This window comes from Alexandromys fortis, unplaced genomic scaffold (assembly GCF_014885135.2).
Source record: "Alexandromys fortis isolate MF-2015 unplaced genomic scaffold, M_Fortis_MF-2015_v1.1 scaffold_158, whole genome shotgun sequence".
NCBI classification, from domain to species: Eukaryota; Metazoa; Chordata; class Mammalia; order Rodentia; family Cricetidae; genus Alexandromys; species Alexandromys fortis.
In genome coordinates, this window is record NW_026068039.1 from 2375384 (window position 1) to 2396810 (window position 21427).

The 21427-nt window shown below is 46.6% G+C and overlaps 1 protein-coding gene across 2 annotated transcripts in view; it reads right to left on the reverse strand.

Annotated features, from left to right (window-relative positions):
- Positions 1-19147, reverse strand: part of Antxr1 (ANTXR cell adhesion molecule 1) — a 182556-nt gene extending 163409 nt beyond the window's left edge. The window contains exon 1 of one of the 2 annotated variants that reach the window (XM_050165398.1): positions 18644-19147. In XM_050165398.1, coding sequence (XP_050021355.1) covers positions 18644-18789 — 146 coding nt within the window. In that variant the 5' untranslated portion in view covers positions 18790-19147. Of the gene's footprint in view, positions 1-17688; positions 17802-18643 lie in introns of those variants that run through there. The other variant, XM_050165399.1, reaches the window with a different exon arrangement.
- Positions 19148-21427: the final 2280 nt, after the last annotated feature.

Here is a 21427-nt window from a genome sequence, read left to right on the forward strand (position 1 = left end):
ATGGGCACTGCCCACCATACATGTCCCTCCCACAGCAGACATGGGCACTGCTCACCATACATACCCCCACAGCAGACATGGGCACTGCCCACCATACATCCCCCACAGCAGACATGGGCACTGCCCACTATACATCCCCCCGACAGCAGACATGGGCACTGCCCACCATATACCTCCCCCACAGCAGACATGGGCACTGCCCACCATACACCTCCCCCACAGCAGACATGGGCACTGCCTACCCCGCAGTAACCTGCTTCCAGGCATGAGGACTATGGTTGTGAACCCTACTGTCTTTACCTATGAACATGTTTTCATTTTCTTAAATGGCATTGCCCACATCATCTGTCACGTCTGCATCTTCTCTATGCTATGGCAGGAGTGTGCAGTAGAAGGATGCCTCCGCTTTGCACATGGCCTGGTGTGGGAGGGCCTTCTGTCTATGTGTTGTTTTGATTTGTTAATGAATAAAGAACTACCTTGGCCTGTTGATAGGGCAGAACTTAGGTAGGTGGGGAAAACTAAACGGCATGCTGGGAGAAAGGAGGCAGAGTCAGAGAGACGCCTTGGAGCCGACACTGGAGATAGACATGCTGAAACTTTGCTAGGAGGCCAAGACCTTGTGGTGATATACAGATTAATAGAAATGAATTAAATTAATATAAGAGTTAGCCAATAAGAAGTTAGAGCTAATGGATCAGGCAGTGATTTAATTAATACCATTTCTGTGTGATTATTTTGGGTCTAAGCTAGCCAGGAGGCCGGGAAGAACAAGCGACCTCCCCCAACAATGCCTGGTTTCCATTCCATTTTACTTTCACTGCAGCAGTAGGTCGAGCACTGGTTTAATGTCTTTTACACACAGTGGAGGAGATGCTGTGAAACTGCTGCAGTCTTTCTAGCAATTGCACAGGAAGTGGTCCTTCTGTATATCACTTGCTTAAAACATGTGCATCTGAGAAAGGCAGTTTGATGGATACTCCCCTGGCTTCTTGAGAACTTCAGAAAAAAGGGCAGATGCTTAAATGGAGGAGTCAAATCGGCTCTAAAGGGGGCAAGTTCCCCACCCCTTAGCAGGCACCCACCTCATGGTGAACTGTGTTAGGCAGACAATGGGACAAGGGAGGACCAAAGATTTCATCAGAGTTTTAATGTATTTAGTAATAAACCACAGAGCTTTAGAAATACTTACTGCTCCTTTGATTTTCTTTATTAGCAGTTAGGACTAGTGCAGGATGAAAACTCAGAGTCCTTGTTGGAAAATTATTAAGAATTTCAAGGTGGTAATAATAGATAGAGCATGTGGCCAAACGCCAGGCCTTCTTACCTAGTGCACGGTCCCAACACACAGGCAAACACCCAGAAAGCCACCTCGGTAATGATATTGTTTGCACAACCCTACTGGATTCAGTTCTTAGTTCAGGGGTCAGTTAACTGTTTCTGTGAAGAGCCAGACAGTAACTATTTTAGGCCCCTTTGGGGCATGATATATGGTCTCCATGTCAACAACTCATTTTTTAAGCATAAAAATAATCATTGAGCCCTAACAAATAAAAGTGATTCCGTTACAACAATTTTTATTTTAGAGAAACATTGGAGTGGGCCAAAATTTGACCACCTCTGGATTAGACTTTCTTCCATTCTGGATCTTTCTAATTTTATTTATTTATTATTATGTCTTCCTCATGACGTGTTGATATAAAAACATAAATATCTTCCTTATGGCAGAAGTTCTGAGGTACTTCACTGCTAACTTCCAGTTCTTTGTCACTGAGATTATGGAAGCAAAACCTTGTGTGCTGGGAGACATGGGACATTATCTGTGACTTAATAAATATTTCATGGGCATTTGAAAGGGAAGTCTAGTCTCTGTGGGGTATAGGGTTTAGGATGGATTTATTAAATCAACCTCATGAGTTATTATTCATATGCTGTCTTCAGAATGTGTAAGTGTTCAGAGTCGTCTTCCAGAGTCAGACACGAAGCTGCCATGGTTTTTCTCTCCGCACAAGCAGAAACCATCTTGGCACATTTTGTAAAAGTCGAAACACTGTGAAGCCCATGATTTTACCAGGGTTCAGGATCCTATTGTTTGACCACACTGTTAGTTTGTTGATATTTTAAATTTAGGATTCAAGGTTTTTATTTAAAATTGGTAGGTGGTTTTGTCCATGATCACACTATCTTCAGTAGATTCTGGCTTCCTAAACACACCGAGAAGAGACTCATCTTCGTCTGTGTCTGTGAAAGTCCAGCATAGAAATCTCTTAGTCCTTGAGGACATGGCAAATGTGTCCAAAATCAAAGGACCCCGCTCTCCCCGTCTTCCTCAAGGAAGTGCATGAATAAAAGGTAGAACACCTCACCTGAAAGGGTCTTGGGGGAACAAAAAAAACCTCTAATATGGGTAATTCTCATCAAAACATTGGGTGTCCTAGCTATCTCTGACCCAAGCAGGTGGGACTGGGACGAGGATGGGAGCAAAAAAATCAACAGTATTTCCTACCTTATGTAAATGTAGTAAGAGGAATTGTTGGCTATTTTAGATATAAAGTACATATTTTCTTTGAAATCTAGCCAAGTCTTGCACTTTGCTCCCTAATCTCATTGGAACATGGTTAGGGCCATTACATACTTCTGCTTCTCCGCACTGTGTCTTTTTTACAGCTTATTTTAAATATATTTTTCATTTTGATACTAATCTCTTCAAGTAGTCTTTTCAGTAGGGAACAATGCATGGCACATACTTTGAAGCCTACATGTCTGAGAAGGCGGGCTGAGCAAGTTTAAAAGCCGCACTCGCTCAAGAGCTGTAATTACCAGGGTTGTAGAGAAGTTGGTGTTGTAAACTAAAGAACACTAAATGACAACCCAAGTCTTACTTTTGGGGGTGTGGAGGAACCTATTGTCTTCTCTTTTTCTGCTTACTCATATGCTTTAAGAATTTGTCTAGGATCAGGTAATCTAGGGACCCCTTAAAAGTTCATTTGGCCCAGTGCTTGGTGAATCATAGACGAAGTCAATCTCCTCTCTCTGTCTCTGTCTATCTCTATCTCTCTCAGGGAAAGTGTCTTCTACCAAATTTATTTACTTATTCGCTGTATTATTTATAAATATGTTCTCTTCCTAGAAATTATGCCAGATACGCATGTGCACACTCACATACACACGTGCACACAAGCATACACACACTCACAATGCACTTTACCCACTATTAGTATTCTAAAGTCCTCTCTCACAATTTAAGTCTGGGAATACTTTCTGCTTATGTTCTTGCAAAAGTTTCACAAAGGGTCTTTCAACAGCTGACCCTACGTTGGGCATTTTTCAGTGAGGTGGTCATTATTTCCAAGTATTTTAATATTTAGATATGGTGTAGGCTTTCCCCGCCCAAAGACTTCATATTTTCTTTCTCATGATAGACCGCTCTTGTTTGTTGACATGGTTCCAACTCAGCATTGACATCATCAGGGAGCCTCTTGTTTCCTTAAAGGGCTTCAATGCTCACGGCTGGCTTGATTTATTGATTTATTTTTATTTAGTTCGATAGATGGGTCTAGCTGTATAGCCCAGACCACTCTTGAATTCTCACCCCTCCTGGCACAGCCTTGTGAGAGCTACACCCACAGGTGCACACCCACATACAGCATCACATCTTCGATACACCAATAACACAGTTTAAATGTTTCTGTGCATCTTGATTCACTTTTATGATTTTCACTGAAACAAAACAAAAACAATGCCCTTTCTAGAACAATCTGTATCTATCTGAAAATACTTTCATGTTTTCTTCACTAGCAAATGACACCAAAAAATAATTTTACTCACTAAAAAAGATGTTTTTTGGAAATCACAATTCTTGGCCACGATTCTTGTGGGCAGCCTGTGCTTTCTTTCTTCTTTAGACTTGAAAAGTAATTTCTAACCAGAAAATGTCTACATATCAGTATCTTCTAATAAATGATTAATTTTGATTCTGGGTTGTAGGCCCTATCCAGTTTGTGTTTCAGGCTTTCCTTCTGTCACACACACTGTCTTCCACTACGTTTTTAAATGATTTCCCCCCAAATGTCCTTCAGCAGTGAGCACTCTGGCCTCTGGGTGTCTCCCCATCTTCTGGTATCGTCTCCCCCTCGAGGCTTACATCTATCTATTTCCTCTTCCTCTTCCAATCCCGCCCCCTCAAGCCCGCCTTTCCAGCTGCACTTTCCACGTGGCCAGCTCTGCTCCTCATTACTTCTTGTGTGCCTTTAACTATTATTCTTTTATACTTCATCAATTGTCCTAGGTCCCTTGTTTCCCACTTCATATTTTATCTTCTGTTTCACAAATTCTTGTTTTATTTACTTGACTAAAGCCATATGGTGCTAACTGCTGTCTTTAACACGTTTGCCTCAATTTTATTTAACTGCTTATTTTAAGGTGTTGAGATCTTTAGGCTCCATCTTCATCCGTGAATGTGAAGTGTAACTGAACTTCAAAATACAACAAATGACTGGACATGAGCTCTACCGTTTGTGTACTAGAGTTTTAAGCTCCTCTGGGAACTTAATCTGAGGAATGCAGTTGGCCTTGCTAGGCTGAAGTGAACAGTCGTCATCAAGCTAGGCAGAGATGGGGATGGACTTGACCCCTGACCGTGGCCATTCACACAAGGACACATCATCCTTACAAGGGTTGTTGGTTGGCTCTGGACATTTACCCCACTCCCACTTTCCCCTTGTTTTCTTGGTCTCTACCGGAGGTTCTCTCATGCTGTACCTGGTCTCATTCTGGATCCCATTGCAGCCACATAACCAAAGACAGTTCCCACTTTCCTGGAACCCACACCAGATAGTCACTGTTCCAAAGATGTCCAGGCCGTTTCCTCCTGGCACAAGGGCCCCTCAGTTCTCCCACATAGCTGCTCTGTGCAGTGACGGCACACAGTGCCACCCGGGCACTCTGTGCGGTGACAACACACGGTGGTGTCTGGGCTCTAAGGTATGGTTTGTCCCACTCAGGTCCCACTTATTTTTAATTTGAATTGAAGATTTGATTGAAAGTTCTCTGGGAGCAAAATACAACTTTTAACCATAAATATAGTCCATAGATTGACTAGAAACCTTGCAAAACAATAAATATAGTCAAAGAAGGACTGGGAACATTGTTTTCTCAATTAATTTATGCTGCACCATTGTAGCATGGTGCAGGTTCTGTATGGCTTCGTTTATCCAAATAGCTAAAGCATAACACAGCTAGCAAAGACCGAGAGGCTGGAGGTGTATTTACGTCAGTTATTGTTAACCCGAGAATAAATTAGGAATTTATAAACCATATTTACCAAATATATTCTATTTATTAAACATGCATTGTTACTATTTATAATGTTTATATTTTAGGACAAAGCTTATCATATAAACATCCATTCTATCAGGTCCCATTCTTTACTATTCCTTACTTCAAATTTATTTCCAGCTTTGATACTGTTCCAGAAACTCCTTGAAAGTGTTTCTCTATTTCTCTTTTTAAACTTGGCCACAGGGTTGAGAGTAGACCCCGGCTGACCTCTTCCAAAGCCAGCCCATCTGCTTTGTTGTTTCTCATATTAATTCTACCAGCTTTGCCTGTCACCATGCCCGGATGTGATGCAGGCTCCCCTAGTCACCCCCAAGGCCTCTGCCGAGAGAATGGGTATCTCTAGGTGACAGCAAGAGCGGGGTGAGGCTGTCTATGTCTAGCATCCTGTCCTGAAGTCACAAACTTTCCCCCCTTTCTCACTCTTCGGGTCATTACATTTTAGCTTTCACACTTACGGTCTCCAACAACACTTCTAAGAACCAATAATGCCTTCATTTAAAAAAAGATTACGTTTATTTATTTGTGGAGGACATGCATGCCACGGTGCACGAGTGGAGGTCCGTGGACACCTCGCTGCAGTCGGTTCTGTCCTTCTGCTGTGAGTCCCAAGGAATGAACTCAGACTCAGGTTGTCAGGCCCCACAGTGAGCACCACTGAGCCTTCTTCCGGCCCTGATGCCTTCCTCTCTGCTAAAACATCTTCTCTGTCTTCATCTTCTTGGGCCTCTTTACAGAATTCATTCATTCATACAGCCAGCCACGTTCTTCGGAATCGACAGGGTTAAATAACGAAGACTCCTCATGTTCTGATACTCTCAAACAGCAGGGCCCCTGTGCTGAGTGCCTGGCGTTCACTGTCACTTAGCAATGGCAGCTGGCACGTTGAGTGTGGCCAGCTCTGCTCCCTCTGCCCTACTCCATGATCCATACATTTCCCCGCTTACAGGAGAGTTCACAGAGAAGCCAAGCAACTTCTTCAATGATGCACAGCTATTAAGTGGTAGACTTGGGATTTGATCCAGTTAGTCTAGCCTTACAATCCACCATTTTGCTTCAAACCTCAAGTCTTCGGCATTTAACCCTGTGAAAATGACCACTATGCAATACTGCCTCCCCATGGCGGGGCTAGGAAATGTACAATTGCAGTTGATGGTGAAGATGGAGATACACTGATTGGGAACTGGGGAGTGGGGCTCCAGGAAAGGCTTAAAACTGTGGCATTTAAATGGCGGACTGTTGCCCACACTAACAGAACAAAGGGTGGAAGACCAGTCACAGGTTTGTCTTTAGTCTGCTCCCTGTTTGATGACAGCTAATAATCCCAATCACCTATAATTGAAAATCCAGTTTTGAGAGACAAAGGAAGCTTTAGTTTCACTGGGACAACAGAAAAACACCAGGCCTCTCCTGGGCAAGCCTGGACGTTTGGTCACCTAGGTAACAAGGATTCCTCCCATCGCAGATGTCCCCGTTGGTGGGTGGCTGTTGAATGCTATCGCTCTAACTGGGATGCCCCCCCTCTTATCTTGCCGCTTCACAGCTTCGGAAACCTGGACTTGCCTTTTCCGGGTGGGTGACAGCAAACTGGTCGGGATGCTGCTTTTAAATTTTTGCCATTGCCAGAGGTCCTTTGTCCACTAAAGCGTTCTACGTCAATGGACAGAGGTCTACAGAAATGCTATGGTCTGGATGAGATGCTTCATGATGAGCATTGAGCGTTTTTCCTCTCCTTCTCAGCGCTGGGCCACCCCACTGCTGCCACAGGGTAGGAGTTGTTTGGGGTTGGGAGATTCTGAACAAGAGAAGGGTTTTGAGTAAAGATGCAATGCAGAGAGGGTGATTGTTCCTAATTACCTGGGGACCACAAGAAGCCCCAGTTCATGTGTCTTAAAGAGAAGTGGGTATCACTTAAGTGGAGTTAGGGTGGGGATGGCTTCACTGCAGCTAAAGTGTGGCTTAGTTACAGGACTCACACAGTAGCTTCATTGTAAGTTTAAAAGGTGTGGGATGTGGTAAGAGACGAAACTTGGGCACTACACGGTGAGCACAGCAATGAAAGTCCTGAGTGTTTTGCCAGGGCATTCACCCTCGGTAGGGAGGGAGCTTTAACCCCGTTGAGAGTATTGCGTAAGAGGTGGAAGTTGTTAGTGTCGAGGTTAGATTTTGTTTTCATTGTTGTTGGTGTTTGGATTGATTTGGTACTAGAGTTCCAAAGACAAGATGGATGAGGTATAAAAAGAGATCAATTTGGGGAGAAGTTCACTGAACTGGTTAAAAAAAATGGTGGAACCATGAGCTAAAGAGATGGCTGGGAGAATGGGGCAGACCCAGGGAAGATGTAGGTGTATGTACCCAAGGCGTTGCACTGTGAGGGAGGACTACTCCCAGATCTTCAGCTCAAGCGCCCAGCTTACAGCAGCATCATCCTTTGAGACCAGTACCATGGGAGGAGATGGCTTTAGTGGCAAATGTCCAGATAATCCTCCTTCCCCTGGCTCACTCCCCACCCTCCCCGGTGCTACACTCCTGCACTGCCTCTCTCCCCACCACACTGCTCTGCTCTGCTGAGCGTAGTTTCTTCTTCTGCCTAGACAACTCCTACTGGCAAGTCCTCTGGGCTGGACCTTGGCCAACTCCCTCCTCAAACCCCACCTCTTCTTGACATTTTAAAGTCCTTATGTCATTGTCTTTATATTAGTTATTAGCCATGCCTACATTTTCAACTGTTGCCCTTGGGCTAACAATATTCAAGGCTTTATTTTCAGTCCCAAGGCTCCAATGAAGCCGCCTACTCAGTGTCTCCACCCAAGCGTCCTCCATGCTCAGACTTGCCCCATCCATGAAAAGGTTCTCTAGCGTTCTGAAACCTGCTTCTTCCCAAGGCAGCTTCCCCTCCCCCACACACTAGCCTACTGCTCAAGTCTTGCTCTCACAAGAAAAAGCTTCCAGCTTCACTTATCCTCTTGTCTCCATCCCCACCGCAAGCAGAGTTGATCCATATATAGTCAATAGACATGAGGTGATTGATATATAGCCAATAGACATGAGGTGATCCATGTAAAGCCAATAGACATGAGGTGATCGATATATAGCCAATAGACATGAGGTGATCCATGAATAGCCAATAGACATGAGGTGATCGATATGTAGCCAATAGACATGAGGTGATACATGTATAGCCAATAGACATGAGGTGATCCATGTATAGCCAATAGACATGAGGTGATCGATATATAGCCAATAGACATGAGCGCACCGCCACTGCTCTCTGAAACTCTTCAACTTAAAAAAAAAAAAATAAAAAAAAAACAAAGTTATTGCTGGAAAGATAAAGTCCAGTTTCTTCCAAGGTCTTTTCTGTCACACTTACATGGCAGTTAATGTCACTGGGCTTTTCTGTACATTGCTTCTTTACCATTTGGCAAAATCCCACTCAATTTCCAGGTTCCTGCTCCAAAGTTACCTCCTCTGCAAAGCCTGCAAAACTCCCTCTCCTATCAACCCAAACTACGTCACTAGCATTATCTTGCTTTGTCTCTTCCCCTGCACCTTGAGCTCCCTGAGAAATGGACATGTTCTTTATAATTCCTAAGGCTTAGCAGTTTCATAAATACTGAACTGAGCCAGGCATGGTGGCACATGCCTGAAACCCAGTACTTGAGTGACAGAAGTAGGCACGCCAAAAAGAGTTGAAGGCCAGTTTGGGTTACATGAAATCCTGTCACAACACGCACACACACACACACACACACACACACACACACACACGGGGGTGGGGAGAAGAGGAGAAGAAATAAACAGATTTGATATGTACCTTACCCTAGTCAGATAGTCTCCATTGCACTGAAGGTGGGGAGCATCATTTGTTAGAGGACCACATTTCTCTTGGGGTAGTTATCACTACCAGCAGCATGGACCACTGATGTCTTCAATGTCACTATATCCACCATGACCATCAGCCTTGTTGCCATCATCACTGTTATCATCACCCGTCACTGTCAGCACCATGAGCATCATCATCTCTTTCACCATCACCACTATGATCATCCCTGTCACCATCAGTACCATACAGTTACCCCTGTTATCATCATCACCATCTCTATAACCATCCCTCTGTCATGAACTACCATCGTTATCATCCTTGTCATTGTCATGACCATCATTATCTTCTCTTCCACCATCACCATCATCCCTGCCACTACCATCTTTGACACAATCAGTTACCATCACTATCATCCCTGCCATTATCATCACCTCCATCATCCCCATCACCTTCACATCTGTCACCATCATCCTTATATCACCATCAGTATCAGCACCACCATCTTTAATACTACCACCACTCATTGTCTGGATTTCATGTATGTCACATATGTCTGAATTTCACTCATGTATGCATTTGCCAAAAGCAGGTTAACGATTTTAATCTTTAGAACATTTCCCTGAGCATAAGTTTAATGCCCATTTTATTAACAAGAAGGAGCCAATCATCGGAGAGGTTAACAGATTTAAAATCATTTCCCAAGTTAACAGTGCTCTGTTAAAGCTTGAGTTAAGGTTTTAACTGGAGCCGTCTAAGCCCAAAGTTGGCATCCATAGCCCTGTGACTGAGCCTTCATTTATCCCTGTGCAGCACTGAAGCACAGTTCATTCTGGAGTCTTGATGGAAATAGAGCCAAAGTCGGTCCTAGTGAGTGAGCATCATGGCTTGTGTGTGTGTGTGTGTGTGTGTGTGTGTGTGTGTGTGTGTGTACAAAATAGGATTTGTCAACACTGGTGGACAAGTAATGGCTTACCTGCTACACCGTTCTCCCTCCTCCACCTGCTACACCCGTTCTCCCTCCTCCACCTGCTACACTCGTTCTCCCTCCTCCACCTGCTACACCCATTCTCCATCCTCCACCTGCTACACTGTTCTCCCTCCTCCACCTGCTACACCCGTTCTCCATTCTCCACCTGCTACACTGTTCTCCCTCCTCCACCTGCTACACCCGTTCTCCCTCCTCCACCTGCTACACTGTTCTCCATCCTTCACCAGCTACACCCGTTCTCCATCCTCCACCTGCTACACCGTTCTCCATCCTCCACCTGCTACACCCGTTCTCCATCCTCCACCTGCTACACCCATTCTCCCTCTTCCACCTGCTACACTGTTCTCCCTCCTCCACCTGCTACACCCGTTCTCCATCCTCCACCTGCTACACCTGTTCTCCCTCCTCCACCTGCTATACCATTCTCCATCCTCCACCTGCTACACCGCTCTCCATCCTCCACATCATGTTGGCATCCTCATCACCACCCAAACAAGGACTCTCTCTGGCGTTCCGTTTGCAGGAGCATGCTGCCTCAGCTACCGTTTGTTCTTCAGGGAGGAGGAAGGCTAGCTGTTCTTGTCTTTCTCCTTGGCCTTAAAGCTTCTGTGAGAATGAGTGACCTACACCACAGCCATCTGAGAATCATCTGAGGAGAGTTTGTAAAGTCCAAGTTCCTGTCCCAGTGAAACCGGGACCCAGCCTGGGCAGAGAACCACGGCTTTAGTACACTCACTTCCAAGGTCAACACTTCTCACTGGTTCTCTATATTTCCCGCCCCATTACCATTTCTGCTGGGATGGATCCTTGGGTACTAGTAATAAACAAACCTTTTTTTAGTGTATTTGTGTGTGTGGTGTTTTTGTTTTTTTTTTTTTTTTTAACAATGTGTTTTGTTGGGATTATGCTTCTGCATGGAAGCCTGTGCCCCGGATGTAGTTCCTGCAGAAGACAGAAGAGGGCATCAGAATCCCTGGGATTGGCGTTGCAGCTGACCATGAGCCAATGCGTGGGTGCTGGGAGTGAAACCCAGAGACCCTGGAAGAATAGCAGTGCTCCTAACCACTGGACCATCTCTCCAGCCCGGAAGCAACAAGCTCAGCACGTGTTGCTCTACTCCCCATCCTTTATCAGGGATTCTCAACAAAGTGGGACCAACCCTAGGTGGCTCTTAAAAATAGATGTAGAGCCGGGCAGTGGTGGCACACACTTTTGATCCCAGCACTTGGGAGGCAGAGGCTGGCGGATCTCTGTGAGTTCGAGGCCAGCTTGATCTACAAGAGCTAGTTCCAGGACAGGGTCTAAAGCTATAGAGAAACCCTGTCCTAAGAAACCAAAAACAAACAAACAAACAAACAAATGTATTGGCGTCTATTCATCGTTGGTTATCACAATGATCAGGAAGAATCATATTTAGATGACAAGAATTAGGAATGCTAACTTACCCTTCACTCCCGCATAGTGAAAACCTGTCTCACTGGGTGTGACAACCTCCTCTCCATCTAGAAACACTGGTGGGAGTCAAAATCCCAAAATCACACTCCGAATCCACTCTGTGTGGAAACTCTTAACTCAGCTGCCTCCCTGCACCAGGGCTGGATTTGCTGCCCAGCCGTCAAATTCCCTCAGATCCCACCAACTACACAAAGAGAAATTCTCGTCTTTCAAATATATTCGTGCCACACTTTGGAGACTCCCCCTTTCCACCCTATCAAGCTGATTCCTACCCATGGCACGAAAGGGTTCCTCTTAAGTATGGCGGGAATGGGGAAGGGAAGAAAGGCGCCACCTCCCGGGTAGATCTGAAATGCTAGCCTTGTCGTCATTCCTGCTTGGTTAGCATGCCCTAGCCTCTCAGTTCCAAACTGACCCCTTCCAGACGTGTTGGCTCCTTATCCGGCTTAGCTGCTATTCTTGCTTATGCAGGCCGGAGGAGTGTATAATTATGTTTGCAGTAGAGGCCTCAAGTGCCCACACATATCTGGTATTTCTGTCCTCCGGCATATATTTCTTCAGTCCCTTTCCACAAGGTGAGGGCCCATGACCAGTATGGGCCAGTGGGCTGTGAGTGGCAGGATTTGAGTTGCTTCCTCCGTAGCTGTGATGGAGAAGGGACCCTCCCAGGACGGCCATGAGTGCAGCCTGTCATGAGGCCTGAAGGCTGCTTATCCCCACATCATAATGTAGCTCAGCCTGACGCCCTGACTTATTTAATGTTCTTTTGACTGCTCAGTCTTGCATCTTTCAAGTAAACTGTGGCTTTGAGGTTGGTTTTACTGATTAAAGTGGTCTCAGCCAGTCTCTCTACACTTCAGCTTCCCCCCACCAGTGAAGCGGTGACGGTGACTGTACAGATGTTACGGGACTGCAAAGGCTAACCAGGCTTGTCCAGACACCATTTGTACCATAGTGCCTGGCAGGGAGCCAGGGCCGTGACAGTCACTTGTTACTTTTCCTGCTGATCTAAACTTGACTTTGATTGCCCTGCCCCAAATCCTCACTGCAGCCTTCAGCTTTGGCTTCCCAGAGGCCCTCTAGTGTCCTCTGCCTAAAAAGCCACCAGTCCAGACTGCTTACAGCTTCGGCCGTCTTTGCACCTCCCAGGACAGGACACGGCTTGCTGTAGGCACTGTCTATCCCGGTTTTCATTGGGGGGCCAAGTGCTTCAATCACTTTGATCACCACTGAGGACATGTCTATGCCAGGCACATGCAAAGAATAAGCCAAGTATAATGGAGGAAATCAAATGTCTTTCTCAGTGAGAGCTTGGCATGTCTGAAAAATCACATCAAAATGTGTCCAAATATCCTCTTTGTCATGTGTTAGGGAATAATTAAATTAGTACAAGGGGCTGAATCTGGCCTCTCGTTCTGCCACCTGAAATGAACACCCATTTATATTAGCATGAAGTGAGTCTAAAATTTGCATTTATGTGTCAGTCTGTCTGTCCAAGGGCTGCCAGAGTCTGTCCCTAGACAGTGGGAGATAATTGCAGGTTATAGTTATAGGAGAGATGGCTTCTCCCAGCCCCTCCTGGACTCTATTCTCAGTGTGACACCGACTTTTCCCAGGTCTCCAGAGGTAAGAAAAGTAGAGGTAATTTACTTGGCAGTCGCAGAGGTAGGTTAATTAACCAGACAGAAACACAAGACAAATGCTTTCGTCTTACTTGGGTCTTGTCTACACCAAGCCCTCCTATCTGTAGGCAGTTCTAGCAACGATCGCCTGCCCGCTAGGCCCTCTTCAAACCTGGAACCAAACTGCTGGAATGTTGGAATAAAATAAAATCCTGGCCCCGGAGAAATGCTTGTCCTGGTGTCTTTTAAGGTTGCAGCTTGTTTGAGGTAGCCTAATGCCTGCTGCCCCCCTTACTTGGTGCCAGCTTTGCAGCCTCGTTACTCTAAACGACTTTCCAAGACATTCAGAAAACAAGCCCCATCTGTGTGCCTGGACATATCTGCAAGCTTGAATTTCCCCGTCCCATCAAACTCAATCTGAACAAACCACTAACTTATTGGACCTTTACGCGCAGAATACCCGGAGGCACTGGTCACACCCGGGAGTGTGAATCCCTAGCCCCAGGTCTCTGAGAGGTGGGAGGGGTGGATGCAGGAGCATGCAAATTTCCTACCGGCAGTAGCTGATGGACACTGGTCCAGTAGCTGTTCCATAATAAAGCAGTCTTAACTGCTTGGGAGCCATGATTTACTGAATCCCATGGTGCAGGGATTTTTAATTTCTGGAACCTTCTGGGTCTCACTGGCTGTATTGCCATGTGCTTCTCATTACAGCCCAACGGCACAGGGTAGAGCTCAGCAGAGAAGGCCAGGCTGGGGGGCTGGAGCAGACAAGGTCCTGCTCTGCTGCTCTGTCGGGATCTAGTCCTGGTTGTAGACAATTCTAACCCAGGGGGGTGAACTAAAGTTTCTACCACCTACAAAATAGGGTTCACACCGTCTACCAACCGGGGGCTGGCTGCCTCGGGCCTTGTGTAAGGGCGTGAGAGACTGGGAACTCACCTAAATCTGGACTTTGAACTTTTCCTTTGTAGATTAATCATTGGGATCCAGGTCTTTTCGAGAAAAACAATACTCTACCTAGTGAGGTTCCAGTCTAAGATGGCAAATGTCTGTCTGTATCCATGGCTTGTGTGCCCATGTCTCTGGGGTGCCATGCTCCCTCACAGCCTGCAGATCAGCACACCTCACAACACCCAGTGGAAGTCTGAGAAAGTGACAAGCTGGGCTTCCTTTGTTTGGGAAAAGGAGATAGAGACAATTGGTTGAGCAAAAAGTAAGTCTCACCCTGCAGCCCCACCCCTCCTCATCCCTGCTTTCTTCTGAGTTCTATTTTTGAAGTCTTTACGGCACAAGTATCATGGCCAGCACTTCCCCGAGACTGGAGATGGAAAAAACCGCCTTCTCCTTCTACATAAAGAAGATTAATACGTGGCGTGTAAATGCACACTGCCGTGACAAAGGACCCTGCCAGGAAGAAAAAGTCCATCCATGTCCATGTGGGTACTGAAGACCCCCTGGGAGACTTTAGAGAGGTTCTGTTGTTCTTCTCTGGGCAGGAGCCTTCCAAATCGGATTTTCAAGTCCCTGATTGAATTCCCAGCAAATTACTCTTCCCAACTATAACCAGAAAAGCATGTTTATATAAACATGAAATTCCATCAGTGTAAAACCCTGTGCAACCCAGTTGCCAGAGCCCCTAATAACGCCCTATTGTGTTACTGTGGTGTTCTGAGTTATCATTAGACAGTCTTTGCTCCTGGTTGAGCAAACATGACGTTCCATTAACTCTACAATCTGGGCTCCCTCCAGGCCAGAGATGCGTCCTGCTCAAAGCTGCAGAGAGCCGAGCTTTAATGCCACAGGAAAGCAAACTGACTATCGGAGGGGAGGAATAGCAGGGGTGGGGAGAGCAGCCGCAGACTCGGTCCCTGTGACCCATGACTCTGCCTGTAGCTAGCACTCCAGCCATCAAGGGGCTCAGAAGCCCAAGCACAAACCAAGTCAGCATTCTTTCCCTTCCCACTCTGCTGCGGTCTGCTGATGCACAGCGGTATCTGGAGAGCTCCTTCCTCTCCAGGACGGAGGACTCTGCCGGGACTACCCTGCGGCCTGTTTGCCATGCCTGCCTGCTGGCCCATCCACCAGTTTGCCTGATTGTGGGTATAGCTAGAGGCACACACACAGCGTAGAAGTTCCAGCAAGCTTTTCATTTAGCACAAAAAATACCCCAGAGAGACAATGATGGGAAGTCAGAGGCTAGAATTAATTAGTGAGGAGTTGGGAATTCAGTTCAGTGGCCAGAGCCCCCTCCACACTTTTTTTTTTAAGAATTAGAAATTGCTGGATTGTGGTGGCGCACAGCTTTAATCCCAGTACTCAGGAGACAGAGGCAGGTGGATCTCTGTGAGTTCAAGGCCAGCCTGGTCTACAGGGCAAGTTCCAGGACAGCCAGGGCTACACAGAGACACCCTGTCTTAAAAAACAAACAAGGCATTTAAAATCACATTTTCCTGAATATAAAATTGGTACGTTTATTATAAAGAAATTGGAAATTTCAGAAGTTAAAGCTCTTATCTTCTAGAGAGGAATTCTAATCCTAACACTAAGTCCAGACATGCACATGCAGGTGGTAGCTTGGCTTTGCTCTGTTCTGAGATGGGATCTAGTTACTTAGCTTGTTTGGCCGTGGTCTCCCAAGTGCTGGCATCAAGCCTGGCCTCACTTCTTACAAAGGTGGAATGCACACAATGTTTGGAAACATAATAGTATAAGTATTATGTATTTCTCCTAAAATATCTTGCAAACACGCACAATCCGCAAAGGCTATACAGTATATATACTCTGCATATTTCATGTCTTACTTAAATCCCATTGTTAGACATTTAGGTAATTCTCGGCTTTTTACTATAAACCGCACTACCATAGACACACAGTAAGGGCTCCTCCTCGACTACATTTCTTTCTTTCTCTCTTTCTTTTAAGATAAGGACGTGCTGGATGGAAAATAAGACCCTTAGCTGTGTTAAAAACATGCGATACCTCCTGCCAAAGCATTGTCTCACCCACACCACTCACATGGCAGCCACATGCGACAATTTAATTTAAACAAAATTAAAAGTTCACAAACTCATTTGCATGGGGACCACAGACGACGAGTAGCTACTGTTCTGGACAGCAGGAGCACAGAGCACTTCTGTCCTTCTAGAAAGTTCTACCATGCAGTTCAAGTCTGCGAAGACCACCGATTTACACCGTCCCTAGCAAGACAGGACACAGGTGGCCGACACTGGACTCTGCAATGCTTTAAAAACCTCTGCCAACCCAATAAGCACAGTATCTTGCTTGATCTTTTTCATTTCGTTAATTGCAAGTGAAACAGAGTGGTTTTGCTTGTGCATTAACTTTCACATAAATTTTCCTTGGGAAATTATGACGTAAGGCTAATTTCATTCCTAACTAGCTTTTCCATACTAAGACCAGGCTTTGGAGAGTAAGTGAGGCTGCAGAACCTTCCCAAGCTTCCTATATTCCACTTAGGCTATTTTGTCACCCGCTGAAGAGCACAGTGCTTACATAGTCAAGTCTCCCTCTGTTCTTTCCCATGGCTTCTGTGTCCTTGTCATTCTCTATAAGACGCAAACCCGAGCTGACACAGACCTTCTTCACCACTTGGCAAAAACATTTCTAAACACTAATGAACTCACTGCCCATTTATTTGAAATTCCACTAAGCATTCACGGGGACTTATATAGCTTTCTATTTTGTCCACATACGCTTTGAACTTTTCCAAACTGTTTTCATTAATTTGCCAATATTTTCTGAGAAATTATGTCTTCATTATTCTTTTCCAAAAATGTTTTATACCTTTTGACTTGGTTTCCTCCCCAATAAAATAATCCTAAAATGATCCTACTGGATTTCTTCCATCACCACAATAAATTCGTGTATAAAGTGGACCAAATGTTCTGCTCAAATATAGAATTAGGACACCTGGTTGTGTTCACAGCACCCCACAGTCCTCTGGGAGAAGGGGGATTTGTTGTTGCTGTTGTTCATGGTTCAAATTTCCTTATGGGTTCCTTGGAACCCCATGGTTTTTGTTTCTTTTGAGTCTCAGGTAGCCTGAGTTGGCCTCAAACTCACTATGTAGCCCAGAAGCACAGGATCATCTTGAACGCCTGGTCCCCTTGCCTCCACCTTCCCACGGCAAGGATTGCGGGCCAGAGCCACTGCTACCACCACCACCATGAGTTTATTGGTTTCTGTGGTACTGAGGAACAAACCCAGGGTTAGGCATTCTAGGCAAGCATGCTACTGAGAGGAGCCCCAGCCCTCGAGTTCTCTTCAAAGAGCACAATGCCCAGCACCTTTGGTTTCAGACAGAGTCCCAGAGTTTCCCGCACCCAGGACCTCCAGCTCCCACCTGCTAAAAGGCACAAAAGATTTTCCATTTCTTAGCCTGAGCCTGAAATTTTAAGTATCCACCTTCTCGTAAATCTGTAAGAAAGAGATCTCACTTTTTATCCAAAGAATCTGGAGTTCAAAACAGCCTCTACGGAAAAACCAAGCCCCAGCAGCAACTGCGAAGCGCATTTGGTGTCCAGCGGCCAGCTTATTTTTCAGGACTCCTGTTCCAACTCCCAAATACTTTCCAGTCTGTGAAATTCATCTCCCCACCACTGCAAGCGCCTCTCCTGGCACCGGCACAAATCTAAGGAGCCCGGATCTTGAGGGACCTTTTATTGTTGCTTTTCAGCAGAGCGCATGAAGGAGCGCTTGAGTGACTGCGGCTTGGCAACCCCGTGGGGATCTGGAAAGTGTTGAACTGGTCTTAACTCAGTTCTTCCCCAAGCAAAGTCCATTTTAGTCAAGAGGCCAATCATGCTGGCCTTCCTGGCAGCCCATCAGTCAAAAAAGCCAACAGCCCTTTACCTACATCTCAGCTCTGGAGGCAAAGGGCGCTGAGGACATCTGCCAGTATCTGAAAGCAGTTTTGGTTGACACCACTTAGGCGGAAGGGTGGCAATGTGACTGGCAGCTATCTATAGGGCAGGGGGCAGGGTGGTACTCAGCCCCCCCTATAAGACCGACCCTACAAAGGGCAAACTGGAATCCCAGAGGTAAAGAATCCCCCACTTAGACTCACACTAAGTGCCCAGGGTCGTCAGGCATCAAGCCACGAGAACAAAGACTGCATTTTGGGGCCGGACATTTGCAAAAGGAGATGGCTGGCTTTGAAGAGTACTTTTGCCTCTTGGGAAGTATCTGCAAGTTCGACTTTTGGTTGCAATCGTTATCACTAAGATGGGAAGCAATCAGTCAACTGCATCCTCCCGGGACTCACAAGCTTGGGGCCAGAGACAGTAAGAAAAACAGGCAAAGCAGCCGGGACCGCGCACAGATGGGGACCAAGTCCAGCAGTGGCGTCCTTGGGGACCACCCGCCGGAGAGCAGCATCCTCCAGACACTTACTTGTCCAGGATGAAGTAGAGGTCGAATCCCCCATAGCAAGCTGGTCCCCCGTCCTCGCGACGTCCCCCGTGTCCGGCGCACACGAGCACGAGCGCAGCCACGCAGAGTCCCCGCAGGCCCGCGCCCAGGCTCCCCGCGCGGTCCATGCTGCAGCCGGAGCACTGGCCTCTCTTGTGTCCACAGGACCTCAGGGGCTCGCCATTCGCGGCTGGGGCTCCCGTCCGGTCCCCTGACTCCCTTGAAACGCCCGGAAGCAATTGTCCAGAAAAGTTCAAGGGTTTTGCTCTGGTTTCCGCCGGTTCTGCGCCGGGGTTTCGGATTTCAGGGACCCCAGGGCGCTCTGCAGAGTGGAGTTGCTGGGCTCGGACCGTCAGGCCGCTCCCAAGCTAAGCTTCAAGCTTTGCAGTCGAAGCAGTTCCGTCCTGACGGCTCTTTGTCCTAGATTTTAAGTATGATGGGGTGGGTTTTCAAATTGTTCTTGGTTGGGGCAGTGCGGTGTCTTGCTCCCTCCCCTCTCCCCTCCTTTCTTAGTTTTTTTTTTTTTTTTTTTTTTTTTTGAGGGTGTGGGGGAAGAAAGTAAGAAAGTCCAAAGAGTGCCACCTTGTGGCCAAGATCGGCGAATGTGTTGCTGGGGTCCGATAGACCTTGGCTGGGGCAGGAGTGGGTGGGTAGTTTGGATGGCAGAGGATAAATCTCAGAGTTTTCAGGTAAGCTGTAAGCCTTAAATTAACCCTTTCTTTTTGTCTTGCTGGTTGCCTTCCCCACAGCTACCTCTCCACTCTCTCTAGCCTGCTATCTTTTCTTCTTCTTCTCCATCTGAGGATACACGCACTGTAAACATTGGATGGAGACGCATTTCCTTCAGGCAGGGTGGCTCCAGACTCAGGCCAGGACTTTTCAAACACGACCCTTTGTGCAAACGAAGCAGGGAAGAACAAGGCCTTTGTGATCTGGTCCACCGAGCGACCTTACATAGTGTTATTTCAGTTCATGAAGAGCTCTGGTGGAACTCTGCACACACAATGCCACCAAATGAGAGGCTTGCCTTGAGGCTGCCGCAGGTGGACTTGAAACCGCCAGCTGGGGCCTCTAGATTGTCTGGGCCTCCATGGTTCAGGGAGTACATGATAACAGATCTTCCTTTCTGCCTGTGAACTTCGTTATCCCTCCCCGTCTTTGATGATGCGCTGAGGAAATAGCTGTCAAGGCCGTCAACAGTTCAAGCCATTAGGCCCTGTCCTCGAGCCTTGTGCTTGCCTTTCTAGATGGCTGGGTCTTTCTTAGTTGGAGTCCCAGTTCCCACAGGACACAAGGTCTAGCTTCTCCACCACTCTGGAAGCCACCAGTCAATGGACACTCTTGTCCCAGCTTCAGGGCTCTTCCAGATAATCACACTTTTTGTCCTCCACTCAAGGGCCTCTGAGACCTCTACTCCCCACCATGACCATCCGGGTACTTTTTTTCCAAAGCATATTCCAGTATCTCGGAATGCTTTATTAATTGTTGATTGCATTTTCAGAGAAGCACACTTTTAGCGGATTACAGAAGCTCCTCTCTGAAGGGATCTCCAGAGGGGCCCAGCCTCTGTTCGCACACCTCCCACACAGAGGAATGTCTAAGGGACTTATTTGATAGTGCAGATGTGTTGCTATCTGCTTTTCAAGGCATAAGTGTAAGATTTGTGGCTTCCCCATTCTTGGGTCACTTACTCTGCGGAGACTCAGTGACTGATGGCTAGCTATTCCTGGTTGTCAGCTTGACTATATCTGGACTGAATTACAATCCAGACATGAAGGGCACGCCTGTGATCCAGATCTTGAGGCGGGAAGACAACAAACTTTTACTCCAGATTTTTAGGCTGCAAGACGTCCAAATCTGGCCTGCACTTTCTGCTAGAAGCCTGTGGACAATGGAAGAAGGAAGGGTTCGCTCTTACCCTCACCATGTCCACACACCCATTCCTTCACTGGCGTTGGAACCTACTTCTTCAGGACTCCGGCATATACAGAAGACCAGCTGGGACCCCCAGCCTCGTGGGGTTAAGCAGCTACTGGATTCTTGGACTTTACATTCGCAGCTAGCCATTGTTGGATTACTTGGACTGCAGCCCATAAGTCATTCCAATAAGTTCCATATCTATATATGGGCAGAGAGTGTGTGAGAGTCATTCATTCATTCCTCCAGGTCTCTGTGACTCTAAAGAACCCTGACTAATAGTGTTCTATTATGAGAAACCCCAGCCCCCAGCATCTCCACCCCATGTGGCTGATGCTGCCATTCACGCTGACAGCCAACATCAGTCACCAGCCTGGTGGCCTGGGAGCCGATTCTCCAGGGCCTGCCAAGCCTTTGGGTGACTGAGGCCTCTGAGACCCAAGCTAGCGCCTAACCGGCCTCCCCCCCACCCCGACTCCTGATCCATGGAAGCAGAAGGCAGTGTTTGCCTGTGTTTTCTGCTGCTAACTTTGGGGACAGTTTGCTAGGCAATAACAGGAAACTAGCAAAGCCTGCTTTTACTTTAACCCTGGGAGAACTTCTCTAGGACAAAAGTGATTGACAGCTTCCCAGGCTTGCTTGTCTGCGAGGCTGTGTGCAGGTAACACCCACATTTGGGGAATTATTGTTGGCAAGAAAATAAATAATTAGGGGAAGCAAAAATACTCTTAACTGGTCTAAGTGTGCATTTTTGGTATTTTCTCTTGCCTCAAAAGAGGAAAACCCATCCTGGTCCCACCAAGTTCTGTGATAAAGAAGTAAGGAGGGAAAATCTGCAGAGACCAGCTG